We start from the raw sequence: 25,124 nt of genomic DNA on the forward strand, positions 1-25,124 counted from the left end.
TTCTTATGCAGCAAACTGTACAGCATCCCTCTTATTCCTAAGCTGTACGATAATTACGCACGTTCTAAGGTAATGATTCTTTCTGCGTCTGTAACATTTTTCTTCTCAGATCTCTATGAGCATTAAGGAAGATTCATCACATAACTAATGTATTAAAACCAGAGGTAATTTTGTGCTGAACTACCCAAAATGGTGTACTGGAAACCCACCAAAATAAAACCGGTCAATTACAAAGCTCTCTAAAAAGTAAATCCTCTCTGCAGAAGTTTGTGGTATAAGGAAGCCTCTGCTCTTGCTTTTTTTTTACATATTTACCCCAGATTAAAAATAGCTTGGTTTAAGGGTGAAATAAGCCCCCACCAGATACACCTAAACACAGAACAAATAAATGCAAGTGACAATGTAAACCAAAAGCTCTCGAAATGTAATGTTCTCCTGCAAACGGGAGAAAAATCAAATGAATGCTGTTTTGAACAGCTACCTTGGCAGGGCCACTTGGTGGTTTGGTTAATAGCTGAACCGAGTTAGGCAAACTGACAATGACATTGAAATTGGGAAAGAAACACAGCCAGAGCACCACTTGGCCTCAGCAGCACTTCTGTTTGAATAAAATGACCAGTTTTGGAACTTGTGTGCCTGTCTCCTCTAGGTTCCTTTGGAAATCCTGGACACAGATCCTAAATTAGACTAGACCCTTTTTTGAAGTGAGAAAGGGTAAAACTAACCTGGGACATGAGATGTCAAGATCATGCTTATCTCTCTACTTACCCTTGCTTTTCAACAAGCCTCTGCTGAAATGGCCCTCTCCCCGAATGCCTTCCTTCCACCCCTTCTCAGAAGCTGAGAGCCAGGTGGGAGCCAGTTCAGTGGTCCCCTCACGTGAGGCCTGACAGGTCTAGCGTGTAGCAATGCCAGCCACCAGTGTCCGATACTGGATTTTCTGATTCTGACACGAAAGTGAGCAGCCAGTGTCAGCTGCCAGCATGACGTCTCTGTTCAACAGAAGGGATTACGACAGTGGTTGAAAACGGGTCCCCAGGATCCAGAGCTGACTGATCCTGCTGTTAGTTTGGTCTGCTAGTTAATTAGATACGTCACGCCAGTAGGGTAAGACTGCCCTCTTGGCGGGCCAAGCGCCACAAGGGCGGAGGGAGCGCGGGAGCGGCGGCGGCGGGCGGCCAGCAGGGGGCGCCGCTTCCCGCAGCGCCGCACCGGGCCGGGCCGCGCCGCGCGTCCTTCCCGTCCGGGGCCCGCCCGCCCCGGGAGTCCGCGGGGGCGGAGGGAGGCGGCGGGCCGCGTGGACAGGTGGGCGCCGCGTCCGCGAGCCTCGCCCGGCGCTGGCGGGGCCGCCCGGGTTAAGGCCGGCTGCTGCCGAGGGCCGCGCCGGGCCGCGGGGCCTCCCCGGCGCCGGCGGCGGGAGCGCGGCGGGCCGGGACGCGGCCCCCCGCGCCGCCGGGCCTGAGGAGGCCGCGCCGGAGGCCGGAAGGGGGGCGGGGGGCGGCGGCGCTGGGTGGGCTCCCGGTGGGCTCCGGCCCCGTGTGTCTGCAGGGGGCATTGCTGTCCCGGAGACGGCCCGCCGGCGGGTGTTGGCGGGAAGGGGCCTGCCGGCAGTCGTGGCCCGGGGCGGGGGACGGGGTCATTCCGCTGGAAAAGTTTCCAAACGGAGATGTTTGAAACGGGCTTTCAGACTCTGACGTGATTTCGCCGTACGGTGACGGTCCGTCGTCCGCGCCGGTTCCTCCGCGTTCGGAAATGGCCTCGCGGCCGTGACAGCAACCCACGGGACGCGTCGTGAACTGCCCGAGGTTTGGAGGGTGGCCCTCGGACCAGCGTCTGGAACGGGCACCCCTGGAGGGGTCCCCAAGCGGAACTTGTTGTGCGTGAGGGGGAAATGACACTTCTTTCTGGGGTGGAATGCAGTGGCTTTGTGGCGTTTACCCCAGGTTACTGTAGTCTGGAGGAGAAAATGTATAGAAATACACATTGACTGATATATAGCATCAAGTCACAGAAACAAGTGACAGCACTGATGGCATTTTTGTTTGTTGAGTTGATGTAAAAACTGATTCTTCCCTAAAGACCTTTAGAGTTATGTGCGTTTGCAAAAAGTTGTTCAGGATTCTCCTGTATTTCGCATGCCTCGTCTGAAAGGCTGATGAGTTAAAAGCCCCGTGGGGATCTCAGCAGCTGCAGGGTTTGGTATCTCTGCTCACGCATGCTCCTTGATCTCCTGCTGTGGCTCCACGTTTTCTTGTTCAGCATTTCCCCGGTAAGAAATCAAGCTTAACAACAGCAGACTGTCAGCAAGTTTACTTTCTTGATGACCGTAGTTGGTTTTGGGCAACAGACAACAGAAGAAGGCTGTTTTAAACCACTGCTGACTTGCACCGTCAGGACGTGTTCTTACATTTGCATCTGCTTGTTTTTCCCATTCTCTTTCAGTTGATACTCCTTTGTCATACTAGCATGAGGATTAAATGGCGGGTAGGAGTCAGTTTAACAGACACTGTGTTTCTTTAAGACAAATAGCTGAAAATGTCTAGGATATCTTCAACATAACATTTTCCGTGTTCCTGGTTACCATGCAGAAAGAAGTGTTATTTGTCCAGGCCATCCCCGTCTTCTGTCAAATCCAGGTTAGGGTTCCAACATCAAATACCATGTGAACGTGAAGTGTATATAGATTAATGCCTGCAAGTTCATAATAATTTTATCCTCCTGTATGTATATGCAAATCCATGGAAAACAGGACATAATACAGTCCAAATATGTTGATGATTATGCATATAAAACATTCTGAGCCACGGAGCAGGAGTATATTGGTGACTTGAAGCTGAGATTGAGAGTATATAGCATCATTAAAAGGTCCATAGTTGGAGAAAAAATCTGCCGTACTCGTCTTTCCTTGATTGGTGCTAAGATAAGGTTTATACAGATAATTATTTAATCTAAATAATGGCTAGTTTTAGTGTCACATTTTGTTTTTCCAGTAGAGGAGGATGCATTAGGTTATGGAAATTCTATTAACAGGAAATTAGTCCAGTTTGGCTTTGCAAAATACGGCATGGACCAAGTCCAGACTTCCAAGCATTATCTGTGAAATCGTTCTGTAGCATTGTAGCAGAGGGGAGGGTACGTTCTGAAGTTTGGAAGCATCCTTCTTTACATGTATGCATTAATTTTGTTCCTCAAACAAATCTTTATAATTACTTGGACGTAGGCTAAAGCTCCAGAATAATCACATTGAAAGATTTTGTGTGTGCTTTTAGCTTTTTAGTTTCTTCGTAACAAAAGACAGGTGTGATACAGATGTGAGCAGGACGTGAACGTCGTGGGGCGTCTGTGCAACACTTCCATTTCTTTTTGTCAGTGATGGAGCCAGCGTGGAACTAATCTCTGAGGTTGGAGCTCTGCATTCCTGAAATGTCGCTCAGCTTAGCACAGGCCAGTGCTGGGAACCCGCTTGTTCGCACAGTGGTAGTGCGCGTGCACTGAACTGCCATGCGGCTGTGGGATGCTGTTCAGACAAAATGGGCTGCTGCAGTAGATGTGCCCGGTGAGTGTCTGGGTACTCGCTTTCATCAGCTCCTGATCAGCAGCAACTTAACACTTCACAGTATAGTTTATGCAAAATCACTGCTATTTGGTTTTATCCACGACCTTTTTACTTATTCCAGTAAAATAAGATTAGTAAATTCTACTGATGCAAAAGCAAATTTCTAAATATTTAAAACTAGTAAGGAAGTAAGACATTGTGCTAGCTTATTTCTTTTTGTGAGATCCTGAAGCTTAGCTGCTGATGTTGTCTAATTCATTCCCCTTCAATTGACGTCTTGGTAGAAGTTGTCTACTACACTCAAATTTACCAGAGTGGAGGGATCAAAAAGGAGGCATGAAGAAGTGAACCGGGGCCATTTTATACACATACGTGTATATACAGGGGAATAAGAAATGTGGAAATCTAGGCTTTTTTCATTCTGCTGTTCACAGAACAATTTGAGGGCATTTTCCTAGTTTTGGAGGCAGAAAATTTGACTTGCTAGACTGGCAACAAAAGCATTCACTTGAAAACTTGCCAGAATGCAAACTATTTGTTTTGGCATTTTTATCTTGCATGTGAGTGGGCCGACATGCTGCAATTTTTTATACTCAAACTGCGTCCATTCTGGACACGTATTTACTGTATGTAAAAATTTCTTAGTATGACTGAGGCTATTTACTGTCATCCAGATTTGCACTTGTCCAAAGGGTTCCAAGCTTATTTTCATATTTATTATGTAAAATCCCTCACAATTAGATTTCCACCTGGCTAAGTAAAACAAATGCAGTAGCTGCCAAGGACTATGACCAATGGCAGTGTGTGCTGTGCCAGGCACCTGCAACTTTGCAGTGACAGCAAGCGCACCACCCCTGCAGCTGACTCTCACTGGTATCAAGCCTGGCACGTACAGATGAAGAACCCTGTCCGTCCCAAACTAAGCAGTAAACCCAAAGCCCGTTCGTTGCAGAATACTCTGTCTTAGGCAACTTTGTTTTTACGTGATCAAATTAAAAAAAAATCTGATACTTTCCTAGCATCTGAAATTTGATAGTTCAGGCTGTAGTTTCAAAGAGTAATACCTTTTCCCTGTCCTTGCTCTGTTGAAACTTCTTCTGGAAACATGGCAAGTTACCTCACCAGAGTCCTCTGGAAAAAAAGGTGTCTTTGACAGTGCAGTAGGGCTGGTAGAGCAGTGCTCTGTCACCCATGTCGTTTTTCTTGTGGTTGTTGCTTAGAAAAATAGCAGTTAAGTAGCCTGGAGTTTAGAGGCCACTGCAATGTTTTCTTCTTCCTTAGCAGTTATGCTGGTAAGCTGTCTCTTAAAAAAAAGCTAGGCTTTTTTTTACTGAACATCCTAAAACATGCTTATCAGTTGCAATGTAGTCCTGCTCACACTTAAGTTGTTTAAACTTGTGCCGTTACATTGTGTGTGTGTGTGGTAAGCTGTAGTTAGTAGAGCTACAGGTAAGTTGTGCCTGAACAGAAACTGAACAGAAGCAGTTTGGCTTTATGTAAAAAGGACTTGATTTTCCCAGTGTAAATTCTGATGTCATGTCATGTCTGCCAGTAGTCTCCGTGCAGACTCTGTTTTGCTTCTGGTTTTTGCCTTTTGGTCCTAAAATGCCTGTAAAAGTCTCATTAAGGCGCAAGTTTGGAGGAAGCACTGTTGTTTTTAGTGTTATTATGAATAGGTGACTTCAAGACTCCCTTTAGCAAGGCCTGTTGTGACAGGACAAGGTGTGATGGTTTTAAACTAAGGGAGGGGAGATTCAGGTTGAATATAAGGAAGAAATTTTTTACCATGAGGCTGGTGAAACACTGGAACTCTCTCAGCCCAGAGAGGCAGCGGAGGCCCCATCCCTGGAGACACTGAAGGTCAGGTCAGACGGGGCTCTGAGCAACCTGGTCTAGTTGAACCTGTCCCTGCTCATTGCAGGGGGGTTGGGCTAGATGACCTGTAAACATCCCTTCCAACCCAAAGCATTCTATGATTCTAATATGGCACCCTTCAACAACACTAAATTTACTTAAACTCTCCTAAAGAAATCACAAACCCTTTGAGATCTTTCATAAATTAATTTGCTGTTGCAGGAAGGACTCAGGGCAATGTGCGTGTTTTTAATATTACCAAGTTAAATCATCTTGGCTGCAGCTTTTTATTCATTGCAGAAAGCATTATATTAATATTCCAATTAGGTACCGTTTAGTTTTTTGGTAGAATAATTTTGAGTAAGTAGAATATGTCAAACACTGCAGCAAGATTATTGAGGTTCAAAGCACAGCACTTTGCATTTTGTTAATACCATATAGTTCTTAATGGCATCTTTACAGTTGAAACAGCATAGTGCGTTTATGTCAGCATTTGTGTTACAGAATTTAAAAGAGGCCTTTCAGCAAGAAAACACAGATGTTTTTTTAAAATGGAACTACACTTTTTGAGCTACGCAATGCTTCTGGCCTGCTGCATAGTAAACCATTTTTCTGATTAATGTGTTGATACTCTGAACATAGAAATCCTGGGAAAAGGGTTTGATTGTGTGTATTTTAGAACTGCAATTGAAGTATCACGTTTATCTTAACATTAATTTTATGAGCTATAGCTTGCCACAAAACAATTATTTTATTTTTGCCTTAACAGGATGATGGTGCTTTGTTTCCTGAGCAGAACACTGCCACTAGCAAGACGTTCATCCTGTCCACTGGGAAGACAACTCTGTTCAGCCAGCACAAATAAGCCAGTGTTGACTTTGTTCACCAAGGTAAAAGTTGTTTACAGAATAAAGCTAGGCAAGACTGTGTATTTATCAGCTTTGATATCTATGAGTCCCAGACGAGATGGCTTGGCCATGCTTTTTGTCCCTTCAAATTTGTGTAGTATTGGGTATTTTACTTTCGGGGTGTCTTTTACACCAGGCTTTATGACACACCCCTACTCATTGTAGCAAGCAAGTAGTTGCAACCAACAAATGAAGATTTCAATATGGCTGTGTCACAGTGATGCTACGGTCCCCTTACTAGGTGAAAATTGTTCTCTAACTGCCAGCTTTTCATCCTGGAAGTGGAGAACAAAGAGGAGTTGTTATATATCATCTGCCCAGGACAACCCTCAACAGCCAAAATAGGGTCTTCCAAACACTCATGTTTAATTTCAGCACTGCCCATGAGACTGAAAATATATCCAAGTAGTGCTGGTAACGAACGAGGAAGAAGTAGATTGTGCTTTACCCTCTTTCTGCTTTATTGGTTGTGTAATGCTAATGGGAATAAAATGCAGGCAAAGGTTTGTCTGTGCCGTGAGCGGGTAGGAATCTTAAGCATATTTAGAAAACAGATGTGGTGAGCAGGAATGGCCATTTGTGAACTGTCACCTTCCACGAATTGTCATCAGTTTAGATTAGAAGTGAATTAAAAGTAGAGTATTTAATCCAAATTAATTCACATGCAGGAAATAAGAATTAGCTGTTTCAGATTAGGTCCATGCTTACACAAACCCTAGTAAGACTCTAAGTGGGAGGGAGAGGAGACGGCCTTTTCCAGCTGTGAAAGGTATTTCATGGCAGAGGGACAGAGCCATCACCTTCACCACTGTATACCTTGCTACGTGAATTATAGGCCAAATTCTGCCATTACAAACACTGAAGCAGCGTGCCTTCATGTGGGTCACTTCTTCAGGTATGCACTGCTCTAATGATCATGATGCCTGATCAACAGAAGTCAGCTGTGTAACTGTAGTGGAAGACCAAGGAGTTTTCAAAAATGAGAGGTTTTCTTTGACCACACCACAGGTCAGAACGCTGCAGCTGTTTGACAGTTCTCCCTGCTGGAGGTTACTGTACTCCAAGCTCTGCCAGTTGGAGGATCATGCTTAATTCCATTCAGGCAAAGTCAGCCAGGTTATCTTAAATCACCTTCTTCTGCTGTTTGAACTGACCCAAGTGACTTGATCTGAAACACATTAGAAATTACTCATGTGACTTCCTCATTCCCCTTCCAGCAAGGGAAATTCTATCAAGAGTGGCACCCACAGTGGTTTTCAGTTGATGATGGAAATGCTTTGAATATTGCTGCTGACCAAAAGAAAGGGTCTGTGCATGACCTTCCAAACCATGCCCTTGAATCAGCCTTTAGAAGAGCCATTGAAAACTGTTAACTTGCACCATGAGAAAAAATAACAGCAAGAGAGAAATAATTAAATTCTGTGGCTAAACAGTGAATTTTCATCCATGCTGCGCTGATAAAGATTTAGAAAGCAGTAAGACAGGTTGGTACAGGGGAGGGAACCCGCATTTGCAATAATGGTCACTCCTGTCTGTGTGTGTCACTTTACAGTACAAATGATCTGTGTGTTTTACTGTATGCTTTAATTGGTCCGAATATTTTCCTTTAGAAACCATGCCCTCTATGTGACGAAGCAAAAGAAGTGCTTGAGCCATATAAGAGAAGGGTAATGTATTGCAGTACTGTATACATTTTCTGTATAGAAAGAACAGTTAATCAGGATTCTCTCTTTATAAAAGAACATTGCTTGGATTTATTTGCATTTGTTATTCGTTCACGGGTGACCTCTTCAAGACAATTTCAGCACTGATTTCCATAAAACTCATTATCCAAAAGCATTTTGCGACAAATGTTTGTCAAATAAGTATTGGCAAACTAAACCAGTATACACCTTGTTGCAATAGTTTTTAAAAACACTGCTTTTGTAAATACTATTGTCTTGTCTGATAGAGGAGTTTGCAGCTTTTATTAGGCAGGTAATTATATCATTCTGGAAAAGTGTTAGTACGTGGGCCTTCAAATATTTGAACGATGTGTGACTGCAATTTTTGCCATTCTTCAACCAGGTTTTGATCTCTTTTCTTGAAGGAAGAAATGCAGAAGCATTAAGAGGTGTTCCACTCTGCTCCCTAACAAGCACCTGTTGTGTTGTCAGCTGCGTATTTGTTGTGGCTGGTGTTCATAGAGCGGTTCTGCACGAAGGATCAGGAGTATCATCCTGGCCTAGGAAGAGAGTCCTTTGCGGACACGCAGCCAGTGATTATGGCTACGTATATTTTGTATCCACAAAATGGGCAATTGTCTGCAACATGGAAGAAGAAGTCCAAAAGCACCAAGAAAACAGCCTTGCATTTCTGAAAAAAATACTGATCAAAAGATAAGCAGGTATTGCTTTTCAGTGTCCCTTAGGTACTAACATATTTCTTTTCTGTCACAGTTTATTTTGCAGGAGGTGGATATTACCCTTCCGGAGAACTCGGCGTGGTATGATAAATACAAATATGACATACCTGTTTTTCATTTAAATGGGAAGTTCCTAATGAAGCATCAAGTAGACATTCAAAAGTTTGAGGACCACCTTATGAAACTGGAGTTGCAAAGTGATGGAAACCAGTGAAGAAAATGCAGCTGCTCTGATGTGCGTCTGAAAGAACTGTGCAACATAAATTGTGTGAAAAGCAGTATTCATTATATGGCCTCACATTTCTAAGAACACAGGGATCTAGTGTCCTAAAACACTTGAGTGACTTGTACTTTATATTGTACAAATCATCCAGTCCTGCTGCACGAGTAGCAACCTTTTCTGTATCATTCGCTGCTCTCCCAGGCTGGCTTTCCATTGACAGAATAAATGCTGCTTCATAACAGCAGATAAAGTGAAATGTGTTTGCACTGGGTTTGCGTGGCAAGGTTTTGGTAGCAGGGAAGGTTACAGGGGTGGCTTCTGTGAGAACCTGCTAGAAGCTTCCACCATGTTTGATAGAGCCAATGCCAGCTGGCTACAAGATGGACCTGCTGCTGGCCAAGGCCGAGCCCATCAGCATCAGTGGTAGTGCCTCTGGGATAACATATTTAAGAAAGGGGAGGAAAAAAACTAGACAGTTGCAGCCAGGGGGAGGGTGACATGATGCGAGAGAAACAAGTCCACAAACATCAAGATCAGTGAAGGAGGGGGCGGAGGTGCTCCAGGTGCCGGAGCAGAGGTTCCCCTGCAGCAGCCCGTGGAGCAGCCCGTGGTGAGGCAGGCTGTGCCCCTGCAGCCCAGGGAGGCCCGCGGCGGAGCAGATCTCCACCCGCAGCCCCGGGAGGAGCCCACGCCGGAGCAGGTGGGTGCCCAAATGGGGCTGTGACCCCGTGGAGAGCCCGCGCTGGAGCAGGCTCCTGGCAGGGCTTGTGGGCCCGTGGAGAGAGAGGAGCCTGCGCCAGAGCAGGTTTGCTGGCAGGGCTTGTGACCCCGTGGGGGACCCACGCTGGAGCAGCCTGTTCCTGAAGGACTGCACCCCGTGGGAAGGACCCACGCTGGGGCAGTTTGTGAAGAACTGTCTCCTGTGGAAGGGACTCCACACTGGAGCAGGGGCAGAGTGTGAGGAGGAAAGAGCGGCAGAGACAAGGAACTGACAGCAACCCCCATTCCCTGTCCCCCTGCGCCACACAGGGGGAGGAGGTAGAGAATTCGGGAGTAAAGTTGAGCCTGGGAAGAGGCTGATTGATTTCAATCCCTGATTGATTTGATTGGCAATAAATTAAACTAATTTCCCAAGTCTGTTTTGCCTGTGACAGCAATTGGTGAGTGACCTCTCCCCGTCCTTATCTCAACCCATGAGCCTTTCATCATATTTTCTCTCCCCTGTCCAGCTGAGGAGGGGGAGTGATAAAGCGGCTTTGGTGGGCACCTGGTGTCCAGCCAGGGTCAACCCACCACAGTGTTTCAAGATCGTTAGTACATGTAAGCTGTAGGTCTGTAAGAGACTTCCTTGAAGAAGTCTAGGAATCTATCCTAAGTGCTCATTTGAGATGAAGAAGAGAGCATTTACTGTAAATGAAACTTCATTAAAGACAGCACACTCTCACTGAAGCAGAGTCACTGTAGAACAATGATCACAATTTGATACAGCTGTTACTAACACATGAACACTGAACAGTTTATTTTTCTTGTAACGAGATGAGCATATGTTGCACTTAAGTCTATTTTATCTACTACAGCAAGCTTTGAGCTCTGTAGTACTTTAGTTAGTCCCAGTCACAAGAAAAAATGAAGAATGAGCTATAACTGAGCCAAAAGAACCAAAGATGTAACAAACACAGCATTTACTAACTCCGAACATGTCTCTCTGAATGCTACAAATTTCAGAGTATAATGTGAAAGTAAGAAAGCCTGAGTGTCTTTCAAAATTTCCTGGCCTAAGATAGGACACTTCTCCCTCAGACTCTAGTTATGTTCTTAAAAAATAACTATGCTAATATATGGTGTTTTGCCCTGCTTAGTGATGCTTGTGGCATAGTTCCCCATCACTACAAATCCAGTGAACAGAAAACATGTTTCTCTGATATTACAGGAACAGTGCTTGGTCCTACGGACTAGAGTTCTGTGGCAACTTGAGTCCAGCTGTTACACGTTCTGACAGAAAGGAATCACATTTCCATTCTGTCTGCAACACAACTGCAAATCTGTTTATCGTGTGCAAGAATACGTTTTTATCTAGGGTTCCCACAGTTCTGTTAGTGCCTCATTGGCAGCGTAGGGAGGTGAGGTAGACAGAATGCCTAAGTTAAATACATTTCCAGGAGGAGGAGAAACACAGATTAAGGAAATGTCAACTGTTTTAAGTTGAGTAGTCTGTAATAAGCGCTGGAGAAAGTTGTTGGTGTTTTTCATCTCCTTAATAGATCCTTTAACACACAAATGAATCGCTACCTGCTGCATTTCTGTCCTTTCTGCCATGGTGGTATTTGGCCTTCTCTCATCAGTAGGAATTTGAACAGGGACACTTGGCAGATGTGTCTTCACATCGGGGAGAATCCAGACACAATACCCAGTTAGAATAGCAAACTGAAATTCACTGGGATTCATTATGGACCTCAGCTTTTGGAGTATGGTTCAGTAGGAAGCCAGCTGATCTGCTATGGTGAAAGTGGGCAGTTGCTGTATGGCCCCATCCTACAGTATCTTTAGTGTCTGACAGATCATTTGCAACCTGATTCTGATGTATTCTGCAAGATGAAAAATTTCTGGGCAGCAGGGCATGAAAAATTAAAATTTTCTTCCAGTTCAGCAACTTGAGTCCACTCAGGAAGGGATCTGAAAGTATCCAAGAGATCTCAGGAGGGACAGCCGTTCCCGTTTTATAGCAGAGAGCTTTAGGAAAGCTCAGCCACATCATCTAACCATACCCTGTGATTTGTAGGACTTCAGAAACTTCCATTTCATAGCAGTTCACTTTCCTCAAGAGGTCTACAGAAAGAGAGCGGCATCAAAGAGGATGGATTTACTAGACTTGCAAGAACTAAAGAGAAGCTTGGAAGTTGAAGTATCTCCTTAAACCTGTTGAAGTCTTTTCTTTGGCAATTCTGTAACTGATCCAAAACAGACAATACAGCCAACTGTTGCTTCTAAAGGAAAACACTCGTGCTGACTTTTAAGTAACCAGTTTATTCTTTTTGTAGCCTTAGTTTACCTTTAGAGCCTGCTGCTTTACCCTGAAGTGGTCATTTACATTGTAGAGGAAGAGTAAGTTGAGGGTGTTGTTAAAACAAAACCAGGTGAAACTTCTTAGGACTAAGTAACTGAACTTGAGTAATGTGGGAAAGTGTTAGGTGTGATGCTTTCCCCAACATGAGGAGAAAAAAAAAAGGCAAAACTTGAAATAACAAGGTGCTTCTCAAATTGTGTGTTGCAGCACAGCTTTGCCCTATCCACAGTGCTTTTCATCACCATTGGCAGAAGAATAGGACCCTAGAGGCAAAAACTTCTATACTTTCTGCAGTTCATAATGATACAGTCAAACTTTAAGTGTATCACAAGTTACTGTTAAATGATAGGTCTGAATTATCCCTGTATCAGCAAGCTAGTGCCATTTGCTTTTCTTCTATAATCTGAGATGGTTTCAGAGGGCCCAGTTTTTTCCTTACTGAGGTTTTGTAATGAGAGAACTGGCGTACAGCACTTCTCAACCATAGTTTAAGGGCTTTTCTAAAATATTTCATTATTCTCTCAAAGATATGGAGGACAGAGGTCATGTGGACTTGCCCAATTTCCCAATATACGTTACTGACAGAGGCTGGAACAGCCATCAGAGAGCAATTTGCCTTAGTTTGATATTTAATAAGATCTGTTTTGAGAAGAAGAAAAATGGACGCTGAAAGCAAACTTTTTAATCATGTAAGAGATAATGAATCCCTTGTTCCTTATTCATTCTGACTATGGAGGTTTTCTTCTGTAGCCAGTGCCAGATTTTTTTTTCCCCTTTTATTCTGTAAAGTGAATGAAAACAGGATTTTTATAATAGCTTTTGTCTATGGCATAGCCTTTATCAGTGAGATAGAGGTTTTCCATTATTTCCAGCTGGGGGTGCTAGTTGCATATAATGTACAGAGAAGGGGTGGCTGCTTCTTCCAACTGCTTCTTCCAACTCTTCTTCTGGCCTACAGTCAAACACAACCCTGCACTGTGCATGTCTCAACCCTGTTTTCCTTGTTAACACAAGTAGCGGATTCAGGTGTGTGAGAAAGGTTGTAGACCCATGTGCAAGCAACAGGCCTGGACTCCAGGGTTAATGTTCTATAGTATGGAAAGATCACAGCCAGCCACTCTTCTCCAAACACCGCCCTGTCCTTCCAAAGACAAAACTTGGGATAGACTGCCAAAATCTTCCAGCAGTGTGTGAGAAGATGCTGCTGTTCTACTGTTCTAAGGCAGTGGAAGCCATATTCTCATCAGTCTGGACACAAAGATAGGAGGTGGCAACATGTCAATATGGAGTGCTGGCGGCACATCTCAAAGCGGGAGCTGTGCTGTAATTGTTTCCAGATAAAAGCACCGCAGGACAAGGTGATGAGCAAGAGGCTGACGATTCATTTTGGACTGTAGGTGCTCCTGCAGGTTTCTCCTTGCAAAATTTGGTTGTGTCAAAGTTGCTGAAGATGTTATTCCCTTCTCTGTTACCTTCTTTGAGAAATACAAAATTCTGAAGTAAAATCTCCAGGAGGCCACCGTCTCTTCTGAAACAGACAGCTCTGCTTAGAGGAATACGGCATTCAATGACTCTCTTCACCGAGAGTTTGCATCTTGTAAGTAGCAGATCAGACAGAGAAGTGTTTCAGTGTCATCTTCCACTTCCCTGCCATTATCAGTCCTAAAAATAGTCATGTGAATTTGTGATCCCATAGGCAAAATAATTTATTAACCTCCATGGGACCAGAATTTTACTTCAAATAGTGAACTACTTTCCATTTCCTTTGACATGTGGGGAGACTGAACAAGTCCTTCTGTGACTTCGCAAGCCTAGCAGGTCTGCCACCTTCGTTTTCCAAAAACAAGAAAGGATGTATCATACGTAAATTTGAGGGGGTTTTCTTCTTTATAATAAATCCAGCAGGCTCCCAGCACATGCATCTCTTTAATCAAATGTGTTAAAGTGTAGCCTTAAAACGAGAAGGCATATACCCCCACTGAATATATATTTATGGAGGCATATGCAACTTTGTGAAAACTGGAAATTTACTCTTTTGATAATGAACGTTGGCAGGGTTGCAAAGCTCCATAATGTACTATCCCTGTAATGTAAAAAGAGCTGGAATACAAGAAGAACTTATTACCTATTTCTGGCCAATTAGAAAGCGCATACACAATGTCCTGTCTTCTTCCAGTAGCTATAAATAACAGATACCCACCAGGCTTACTTGCTTGTATGTTCTACTCTCCAACTCTTTATTTGTGTCTTTAAATTACACTTTACATAGGAGGGATCGTCTCAGTTTCTTTAAGCATAGAACTCCTAGCACAATGTCTTCCCATCCAAACTGGCCTGTGACACATAATCTCAGATTCCCTCCTAGCTCCTTAAAGAAAGCTCCGTACAGCATGGTTCTTATTTATATTGTATATTTTATCTCTCTTATTAGCATCTAACTCCCCCAAATAACAAAAAATCTGCATGTAGGCTTAGCCAATTCTGAAAGTATTAAACTCTGTTTCAGTCTTGTGCATGCATTCATCTTTAATTGCATGGCCATCTGGATTAACTACGAGTGCGGCAACACGTGGAAGTAAACAAAGCCACATGTGCAAGTGTTTGCCAGTTCCTAGCTCATTTTTTTGCTCAGTGACAGCATCACTTTCCAGTCAGCTTTGCTGCACCAGTATCATGTCTGTTTTCTATCACGTCCTGCTGGCAAGAAGGCTCTGTCCCATTCGTGTGAAGTTGCTGGACCTCGGACACCCAAACCTGAGTTCTTGCAGGGCAGGACAGGAGCTGTGAGGCACACCTGAACAGGAAAGTTTCAGCAGTTAGGGAAATCCAGCCAGGTACTGACTTGTGCTGCCTTGGCAAAAGGCACGGTAAGAACAACAAAACCACCTGCTGTCTGCTACGCTCACCTCGTAGCATTTCACATCGAATTCTGCTTCTTGGTCTTTACCTTGAGGTGATACGTGACACATGCTTTCCTCGTTTTGGTTAAAACAGAACTGGTTCTCTTTTCATGAATCTTCCTTGCAGTTAAGTTCTTCTAAGTAACTGCATTTCTCTGAAGCTGGCTGCATATTTTACAGACAGTGTCCGCTCCAAAGCTGGTAACACCTAATGTTTATAATTACACTGAGCTAATGGTAGGAAAAGAACACAGAAAAAAGGCAGTTACTTAGAAGACCAGGATATCCAAAGAGTAAAATGGGTTGCTCCAAGAGACAAATACTCTCAGGTGTCTGTCCTGTCTGGGGGATGAACAGCAGGGACCGAGGTCGCTCCAGACCTTCCACATATTTCCTTGATGTTGCCTGCTGGAGTGTATACAGTTGATCAAAACTCTTTGCACAGAATATAAAATAAATCCCCCCCAATCACACACACACACAAATCTCACTGCAGTGAGACACAACGACACGCACTGCTCCCAGGGAGAAGCTGAAAGAACAACGTGTGACACGCACTACTGGAATGCATCTAGATACTGTGGTGATCAGGGCATATAAAAATGTCAGCTTTAATTCAGGGCCTTACCATAGACCATATATTTTTTAGGCTGTCTCCTAAGGAAATGAGGCTTGGACCATGCAGTCGTGCACCAGTCCAATTCTTTTCCTTCCATTCTCCCCTTCCTCTCTGACTCCTTCCCAGGAACATTTACCCAGGCACCAGTTCAACCAAGCGATGCAGCTGCGGTTTGTTTGTTGTTTTTTTTTTTTTTTTTCCCCTGGACTCCTACATTCGTACAAGTTCCCTGAAGATCCGCACCCAGGAAGGTGACAGAAATCTCTCCGTCCACACGTCCCAGCCACCACGCGTGTCGGCCGGCTGGCTGCTCCCCGAGGGGCCCCTCTGCACCGCCGTGACGCCGAGCACCTCCCGCCCGGCAGCCGTGCCACCGCAGATCGGACCGGCGGCCGGTCAGCTCCACCGGAGGCTTCTTCTCTCCGATTGCCCAGAAACAGGCATCCTGAGATTTTGTCTTCTGCGTGGCAAGAAGCCGGTGAGTTGCTTTTCCGCGTCTGTTCGGTTTTTGTCGGGGCTTTTTTTTCTCCTCGGTCTAGGCAGGGGTGCCGCGCTGCAGCCCCCTCGCTCCGTCCCCGCTGCCACCCGGCCCCGGCTGCCGGGTGCCCGGCTGCGCGGTCCGGCGTCGGGGGAGGAAGGGGGGGGGTCCGGCTGGGTGAAGTGGGGAGCCTTGCCCCCGCGGGGGCGCACGGCTGCTGCTGTCTGGGTGTCGGTAGTACGGCTGGGGTTTCATTTGAGCTCTTACCATCAAAAAAAAAGAAAACCCAGTACTAACGGTAAAAAGGCTGAAGCGATCCAGCTGAAGGCTCGCTCAGGCAGAGCGGCATTCGGAACTTTCCGGGAGGAGAGGCGGGGGGGGGGGAGGGAAAGAAGACGAGAAATACGGTTTGTTTCCGATGCAGAGGTGATGCAAACCCTAGGTGTTTCTGAGATTCAGCCTCAGAGTTTCATATCCTTTTGCCGTTTCTTCTTTTCCCTTTAATAGCCAGGCATCGTACGGCTCTCTGCAGGTGCGAGGGCTCATGAAACTGCTAAGTGATAATTCCCGCGTACGTCATAGGAGTTTTAACTTTCAATGTCAACAAATTTTTAAACTTAATTCTAACCCCGTGTAGCACCTGTCTTTGGACACGGGCAGTTGATGGTGCGTGCGGCAGGCACGCCAAGTAGCAGCTCCGCTCTGGCTGTGCGGAGTAACCCAGCCATTTCAAAGTCATTGAACCGGTGAAAGCAGAGGACGTTTATCTGCTAGAAGTGACTGGTTTTGGCGAGGACATTTACAGCCCATCCAATGCCCACTGAAATACACAGGAAAACTCTCACTGCTGGTGACTCACGTCCGTGGGCTTCAGACCAGGCTGCCAGTGCACGGTGCTGGAAACTGCCTGGTGCTGATCCCGAGCGGGGCACCCTGCTCGGTGACCCGCCTGCGGTCCCCACGGCTTGTACGGTGAGGGGGGTGAGGTGGAGAGCGGCAGCCGACAACAGCTATGGGATTACAGCTTGCTTCATCTAAGTGTGTGTGGCAGTTGTGGATAGTCTGGGGTGTGCGTTCTTCAGGGTTTTACATGTCGTTGACCTTTAATTAATCGCTGATGGCTTGGTCTGTTGCGGTCTTTTCGGCTGATGAAGCGGACGACTTGCAACTTGTCCTTTTGTGTTGATGAGTATGGTGACAGCATCTCGGGGTGCACGAGGTGTCTGTTTTGAAACATCCAGATGATGGAGTGCTTGTGTGCGGTAGTTACAGCCTCACTCAGGCAACAGACTCGTCTGGGAGCATACGGATTAGCTGGTTGCCAGATTTCCGAGCCAGAAGGGACCTTGTCTGTCATCTGTTCTGATCCCTTGCTTATTATAGGCCACAGGATTTCACAAGTAAGATTCTGTATCCAGCCTGTTAACTTTTGTGTGGTCTTCACTTGCTGTTGAAGCCAGGCTCCATCCACAGCAGGAGCTCCAGAATGTTTCAAACTGCCTAGCACTCACAGGCTTGAGCTCTAAGTGGGTGAGTAATATCTACTACTTCAAACGACTGTGATTAGGATGAGAGTTATTTTGGTCTATCAAAATACGATTTTGCATATAATGCTTATTAAAATGCATCAGGATAATTATAGTTCTTGTGTCATATGTACTGGCAGAGCCGCCTTCTCCTCTTTGCATGAGGATGAAACACTGTTGGGTGCTCCTCAGAAGTGACTTTGGACTTGCTGTTGGGAAGTTCTCTATTCTCTCTGAGCAGTGGTGCAAAAACACTACCCTAGTTTCTGCTGGTTCCTTCTGCTTTCCTGAATCTGCCTGTCGTGCAACGGTCAGATTCTGGTGCGGCATTCTGCCTTGCCCTGCCATGATTTTCTGCAGAAAGAGGAGAAAATGCTTTGGGTCCTACCTGGCCTTCTCAGCCCCATGTAGGGTTGGGAAGGTGAGCGGCCTCTGCTATCCCATGATGTGCTTATGGCCATTGTGCCTTCCCGTTAGATGTAGCTTGTAAGGTGGTTGTCCGTATTGTTTCCCCTTGGAAGAACCTTGCTGTAAAGCGTGCATAAGAGCAGCCAGAGCAATGTAGCCACCTCTGTGTGAGCAGATAGTTAAGACTTCTGGAGCATGTCGAAATGGCATAGGGCAATGGGTATTACAGTACCCAAGAGAGCTCCTCCAAAGATAGCACAGCTAATTAATGCAGCTACAATAGTACATTCTGTGGTAGCTGCTAATTTTGTTCTAAAATTCATCCTTCCACCACTGGTTAGCTGCAGACACTGTGGGTACTGACCTTCAGGAACCGGCCCGAGACTAGTCCATCTGTCTGCAGTGGCTGGACAGTAGAGAGGAACACTATTTTGCATCCTCCTCTGACGCTACTGGAATTGGATTAGCTTCAAATGTTTCATATGCGGTTGAAGATTAAAGAGATAACAACAGCAATAATAATCGGCCCTCTGGCAGAGTCCTGCCAAAAAAATACCGCAGCCTAGTGTCGCGCTGCTGCGGGGGGCAGCCCTGACTCTGCGAGAGACAGGAGGGGAAAACACGGAAAATAAGGGGGAAATCAGGGAGACAATTTTCTGGATTGCTCAGTTGCTCTTCCCCACAGCTGGGGGATGGTGTGACATGTAAGTGAAGTAAGACCTCGTGGAGAGAAAAAAGGCAGTCCTGCCTTGCCAAACCTCTGGCTGCCGGACTAGTCAGAGATGGACAAACTCGGGTACTGGCTGTGCTTTGACTGTGGTCTTCACACATGCCGATTTGTCTTCTGTATTAATGTGCTCACACTGTTCCTCAGCTGACTCCCGTAACACTGGTTGTAATGTGTATGCTTACAACCTGCAGTGTTGCATTGGAGAACATCAGAAGAAGTAGGAGAGAAAGGGAAGACAACAAAGACAGAGGGGAAGAGAGGAAATCTGGCATGTTGCTGCTGAAATGTGTGGCTTATCGAAAAGGAAGATTGACATAGGTCCACTTACTCTCTTCCAGTACCTTCCTGAATTTGTATAGAGTATTACTGGTTCCTTCCCTGTAGTAGATACAAACTCTTTTAGAGATATGTGTAGTATTAGAAGCTTCATCTACATTTGAAAACACAGCTAGCCTCTGTGTAGCTTGTTCTTTGCAATTAGTTTTTTCTCCAGGTCCCTTGATACATATTTTAGGGGGGTTGTTTCTGAATGGGTTCATCCTGAGAATGTCATTGATCGAATGACATATTACCCTAAAGATGACTCCAGCTAGCTAGAGCAAGCCCAGGAGAGGCATTATGGGTGTCCTTTGTTTAAAAAAGAACACAGATTATAGACCAAAGGTAAGTATGTGAGAGCATTACAAAGGTAGGCACAGCAGATTTCCACTGCTGAGGGGAGTGTCTTCCTCTCCTTCTGGAAGCTGGCAGGAAGAAATACTGCTTCTGCTTAGAGCCACAGTCTGAAAGGAAGAAATAAATTAATGACACTGTGCAGGAAGGCTTGTCACAAAATTGGAATACTGAAAATCACCAAAGTGACAATACAAAGTAGAACACTTACCAAGGAATTCTCCCCTTACCTGTGTCGTCCTTGCTGTGTCAGTCCCCTCGGTGCTGTGCTGTGGTTATTCCTCAGTTCCCTTGCTATGATACACCCCTTCCCACAGCACGGTGTCTTGCATCTATCTCTCTTCTGACTACTGAACCTGTTTTCACAAGAATTTAAAAAAACAAGAAGAGAAAAAGAGCTAGTATCTCTCACTTTGCTCTCAGTTAAGTTTCGTACAAGGCACTGTAGACTACAATTAATTATTAATTCCAATTATGTTTTGTGTCTTGGTGATATTGATGATATTTTCAATTCCAGGTTGATGCCTCTCCAACTTCCTCATTTTCACTGCAGTAACAAAGCCAGCAAAGCTCTTAAACACATGCCTATTTTTAAGCCTGACAGCAGTCTCTTTGACTTAATTCCACTGAATGGCCCAGAGTGGCCGAGGGCAATAATTTAATATAAAATTCTCGCTAGCCTGATGGCAGTCTAAGTTGTGGTGTTTTTGGCGTTTTGAGGGAGGGAGAGAGGGAAGAGGTGTTTATTCCTGAAGACTAAGACAACTCTGCCACAGCTCTCCTGGGTAAACTCTCAAAATGGGGGTTCTTGTTATGTTAAAAATTCTGGTATCTTGGTACTTGCTCCAGTCCTGAAATTAAAGTCTTCAGTGGAAAATTAAAAAAAAAAATTCCCCTTGGAAGTATTGGAACTTTTTTTGGGTTTTTTTGGCATTTCTAAGATGAAATGTTCGGCTTCCAAACTTTGTGTTTGAGGTCACCACTAATCCCAGCACAAATCCTCCTCAGCCCAACAGGGTGCTCCCTGGTCTCCCGAGTACTCGTGGTGTCCCTTCCTGGTAGAGCTCCCGAGCAGGGCGGCCTCTGCCAGGGGTCACTGGGATCTCAGAAGTACTCACAGATTAATGGCTCCCAGAAACTAAATGCTTAGATTCAGATTAAGACCTGAGATGAAATGCCTCAGCAAGTTTTTCCCCAATATAAGGGTGTAGAATCCTGTGGGTGGACTTCATGTTGAAAACCTTTATTTTTGACATGAGTCTCATTCAGTCAAAATAGTTTTACCATGCCTTGTTCATTTCCATTGAAAAATCTGGAATTTTAAATGCTAACATCCACACAACACTTAATTGTAACAAAACCACATGTTGAATCTATATCAAGCATGTCTGTTTCTGACCTGGAATACGCCTACATCCCCAGTCTTGGCACTTCATCATCATTCCACAGTTCCTTGTCTCCACCTTTTTTCTGCCTTGAGTTCTTGCACTTTACTGTTTGTCCATTTCACCGGTATTTACCTCGCACTTTTGATTTCCTTGCTGGCCTTCCCCTTCTAAAAAAATGTAAGTGGTAGAACCAGTATGTTTGGCAACATCATCATTCTGCTTTTGTATTTTCCTTTTCTCTGCTCAGTGTCAGCCGGTGCACTCTAAGCAATTCAGGACAAGAATTTCAATTGCCCTTCTGGGTTTGTATAGTGCCTGATGCGGTAGGTCCCCATGCTTGGACATCAGCATGCACTACTCTAGTAATCATGGTGATATTTCTGATTATGTCAGGGAGATCAGTATAAGAGGTAAACTTCCATGTTCTATGTGTGTTTTCTATATTTCCCCTCATTTACAGTTTGTTTTGAATTGTGTTCGCTTCTCAGCAGTGTGTTTTACATGAAGAGCAAACAAACAAAAACTTCTGTTGTGGGGAGAAATGGCAAACACAGAGCACGTTGTGCTTGGGACTACTGAATCATACAGAGAGCTTTTCAATGCCTGAGATATGAAAAAGGAATGAAACAATTCAGGTAAGCATCATGAACAGACAGATGTCCTTCCTACAACGCAACAGAGGTGGGCTTCGGGGGTGGGAAATGGGCTACCTGAGCTGCCTACATGGGGAACATCTTCCCCTGTCGCAGGGAAACATACTCAGGATATAAGGTGATGGAGGAACTGGTGGAAGATACCTATACCACAAGAGCAGACCAGGGCTGTTCCTTAATCTGTTCCCCACAAAATCCCTTGTCTTGCTGTGAGAGAGCCAGTCCTGAAGCTTTGTGGGAATCTGAACGGGGGGATATGGCAAACTTCAGCTCTGTGCTCTGAGTTTGTCTCCTCTCCCTGTGAGCCAAGAGAGCCTTCAAACATCTTCCTGGGGCAGGACACCTCCACCACAGCTGCCTAGAAGGAGAACCTCCTTCCCTTCTCTTGGGTGCTCAGTAGAGCTGAAACAAATCTGCTGTGCCTGAGGATTCGCAGCGGCCAGAGGGCTCTCAGCATTGCTTGCAAGAGGCAAGCTGGTCCCTTATAAGTGGGAAGGAGCCTGGTGAAAGGAGCTAATCTGGAGAAATGGGCCAGGGGTAGTGCTTAGCTGGTGCAGTGGTGAGCTGGCTCAGCGAGGTACACCAGCAGAAAACTGCTTGTTTATTCTCTGGTAGGAGTAATTTGGGGACAATTCAGCACCCAGAGGCGAACCACTGTAAGTTACCAGTGAAAGGGAGGGAACAAGGATCAGTACCAGGATTAAAGGGGGAAGGGGAAGGAACGCAGTCCTAACACTGAAGTAATTTGGCTTAAATGGGGAAACTGTAGCCCCTGTGGTTTGCTGAATGTCACCTAGAAAATTTCTGTCTCCTGGGACCAAGGTGCTTGAATCACTAGCTGCACCTTCCTATTCTTAATTTTTCCCTGTCAGCAGTGATGTTATTTAGAGTTGGCACACACCGACAAACAGAGCCATCTGTTCACAAATTTATGTTGCCTAATGTGAAGTAATGGCTAATAACATCATCCATACAGTATTCATGGATAAAGCAACTACCAGCCTGGCTGCTGAAGCTTAACCAGCCTTGCCATTTCCAGTTAGCTGCAGAAAGCAAGACTGAGAGGTGACAGCCTCATAGCTCCTATGCAGAGACCACTCGGCTGTACGAAGAGCAGCTGTTTAACAACATTGAACAAGCTTAGGCCTTGGGTTGGGGTTAGGCTGGAAGCAGCTGCAGTGTGTACCTGAGCTTCTGAATTACTCCTCAGGCCAGTTTGATTTTATCTAAATAGGAGTGAAAATAGTGTTTGTTTGCTGGTGAAAGCCACAATATGCTTAAGGTCTTCTGCAAGTACAGTGTGCCTATAAGACTGGTAGGTATGGGTACATCCTTGGGTACGGGGAGGTGTCTGCTCACTCTTCCCATGTTCAGAGCTGCAGGGAGAAGCCAGCTCTATTTCAGAAGCTGTGTAGCTGTGCTAGCATGCAACCCAGCCTCCTCTAATGGGTCCTCACGGTACATTTAAGGAGTTTTTTTGCAGATAGGGGCAAAATTATTCTGCCTCTGATCCAGGCTGCATTAGAGTTACTACCTCGAATTTGCTCATGTGCCAACAAACAGTCACGCAGTTCTGGCTTGGCTGGGAGCATTACGTAGGTCGAGGTTCCTCTTTGGCTGCAAAGCTTGTGTAAACGTATGCTCGTCTGGCATCATCCCTGCTGCGGTGTCCCACACTGACCCTGGGCTGGAGCTTTTCCAGGCTCTAGCAGTACCAGTGCTACAAGCAGGTATGTGTATCCCCATGAAGACCAGCCTACAGCTGCAAAGTATAGGGCATTTACCCTCTGGAGAGCATGAAGCCCTACTAACCCTGCTAACGTGTGTTGTCACGTCTGGCTGGTCTAATGAAATGTGCAGTAAAGGAATGGGGCAAAACACAGCCCTGGCCATAGGCAGGAGAAGTGACCGTCTGGACGGTAACCAAAATGTAATCTTCATATCCCAGATCTATAAAACAAGATCCATGGCATGCCCAGCAGCATATGCATACAGACACAACATTGAAATACGTAGACAGAGTTTTACAGTTGTCACAGCAGCTGTCAAAGTATTTGGAGAGGGCTCCCCTGCGCGGACACACAAGTTGGTGTGTCTCTGCACCAAGACTGGCCAAAGGCATAAGCCAGTCTGAAGCATTTTTCTGGTCCCTGCCCCAGTGCACGTAAGTTGTTCTGTTGTTGCCCTTTTCCTCGCGTTATTTCACTCTGTTATTGTTGGTTTGCTGCTGCCAGCCAGATTCTTATAAGCTGATTTTTTGAAAACTGGCCCAAATTGTAATTCCTATCTAACCGCAACGCATTTGTTATGTTTCGTTCTGAGAAGTACCGATTACTAGCATGCTTGCTTCCTGAGCAACCAGCTTTCTCCTTTAGTTTCTCTTTCTAGTCACTCAGTTTGATTTCCTTATACCACAGGTAATCATTAACAACATCAGACTTATTCCTGCTGATGAAACACAGTGCTTGACATCATGGTATCTCAAAATAAGCAGAAAGGATGAGGGGTCTATTTATACGTAGATTATATGTAGATTGTACATACATTATAGCCAAAAAATTGGTAACCAGTGTGGACTGACAAAGAAAACAAGGTGTACTTGAAAGAAGCAACAGCGAAAGTGTCTACAGTTTGTAAGCCTTTAAATTCAGTATTTCTGTAAATGGAGGTTATGAACAAATCTGTTCATTATAGCTACCCTGTGGTAATATACACAAATAGGAAGTCTTTTGGCTTATTTGTAATGTTCTTCTATTTTTTGGTAAAATCATATTTGGGCCTGAATATTGAAGCTATCAGCATAAGATACTTGTATTAATTTTAGGAATATCTCCGTTCATTTTAACAAGCTATAACTATTTTCTGCAAATGGAAATTATTCTTCTGGGAGCATAGTTCTTCTAGGCATGCAGATTTAGTTTTTTATCCTTTTGTTCCACAATATCTAGCAGACTGAAGCCGTTTCTTGTGACAGAGAATAGCAAATGCATTTTTGCAGATCTTGACAAGTGGAGTATTTTCACTTCTCCCCAGGTTATTAAGTGTGCTGCCAAAAATGATTGTATGCGTCTCATACTGTGTCTGTCAGAGCAGTTTAAGGAATGTCCTCTTCTTCATTAAAGTCATAATTATGGGAAGACTGAACATGGGAGAAAGTTAGAGCAGATTGTCTCAACCACACATATTTTGCGTTCTGTATAGGGAAAATTTCTTGCTTACCATGATTTATTTTAAATCCAGCTATCTCCTCAGAGCCAGCTTAACCAAAGGATGTTTGAAATTTGTATAGGTTTCCAATCAGAATTTCCAGTCATTAAATGTATTATGTAAACAGTTTTAAAATGGCATTTCCTAATGAGGTTTTTTAGAAAAGACAGATACTGGAGCACTGGTAATTAAAAAATATTTTTCTGAAGATGACTCCAGCCTCTACATACATGTCTGCATTTCCCTATCTGCTAAGATAGCCCTGTAACGTTTGACGGGAAGGCAGTTGTACTCTGCAGCCTGTGTGGGTGGGAAACAGCAGGGGCTTACAGAAAATGCGTAGCAGAAGCAGTTGCAATTAGAAGGAATCTGTGATGGTTACACACACATAGCTGAAGTAATGCGAGTGAGTCTGCTCTGCCGGAGCCAGAGCTCGGCATGCACCTTTCTGTGTGTGCGTGGTGTGCTTTGAAAGCTCTTCTGTGATGCACAAAGGCAGCTTTATGGCAGCAGTGGCCTCAGAGTTTCTGAAAT

General features: G+C 44.9%; 1 protein-coding gene across 5 annotated transcripts; it reads left to right on the top strand.

Moving 5' to 3' along the window:
* The first annotated feature begins 1,212 nt into the window (after window positions 1–1,212).
* Window positions 1,213–9,201, top strand: CZH5orf63 (chromosome Z C5orf63 homolog). Of its 5 annotated transcripts, XM_075411570.1 has the most exons (7): window positions 1,220–1,305; window positions 1,688–1,876; window positions 2,589–2,636; window positions 3,371–3,556; window positions 6,180–6,300; window positions 7,929–7,985; window positions 8,757–9,201. In XM_075411570.1, exons 4-7 carry the CDS (start codon window positions 3,531–3,533, stop codon window positions 8,934–8,936), a joined length of 384 nt encoding a protein of 127 aa, XP_075267685.1. In that variant the 5' UTR covers window positions 1,220–1,305; window positions 1,688–1,876; window positions 2,589–2,636; window positions 3,371–3,530; the 3' UTR covers window positions 8,937–9,201. The 5 variants fall into 5 exon arrangements, with proteins under 5 accessions (XP_075267688.1, XP_075267684.1, XP_075267685.1 ...); XM_075411571.1 differs by lacking the exon at window positions 2,589–2,636; XM_075411572.1 differs by lacking the exon at window positions 1,688–1,876 and having other exon boundaries at window positions 1,240–1,305.
* Window positions 9,202–25,124: the final 15,923 nt, after the last annotated feature.

The sequence above is a fragment of the Opisthocomus hoazin genome, chromosome Z (genome assembly GCF_030867145.1).
Source record: "Opisthocomus hoazin isolate bOpiHoa1 chromosome Z, bOpiHoa1.hap1, whole genome shotgun sequence".
Classification (NCBI taxonomy): Eukaryota; Metazoa; Chordata; class Aves; order Opisthocomiformes; family Opisthocomidae; genus Opisthocomus; species Opisthocomus hoazin.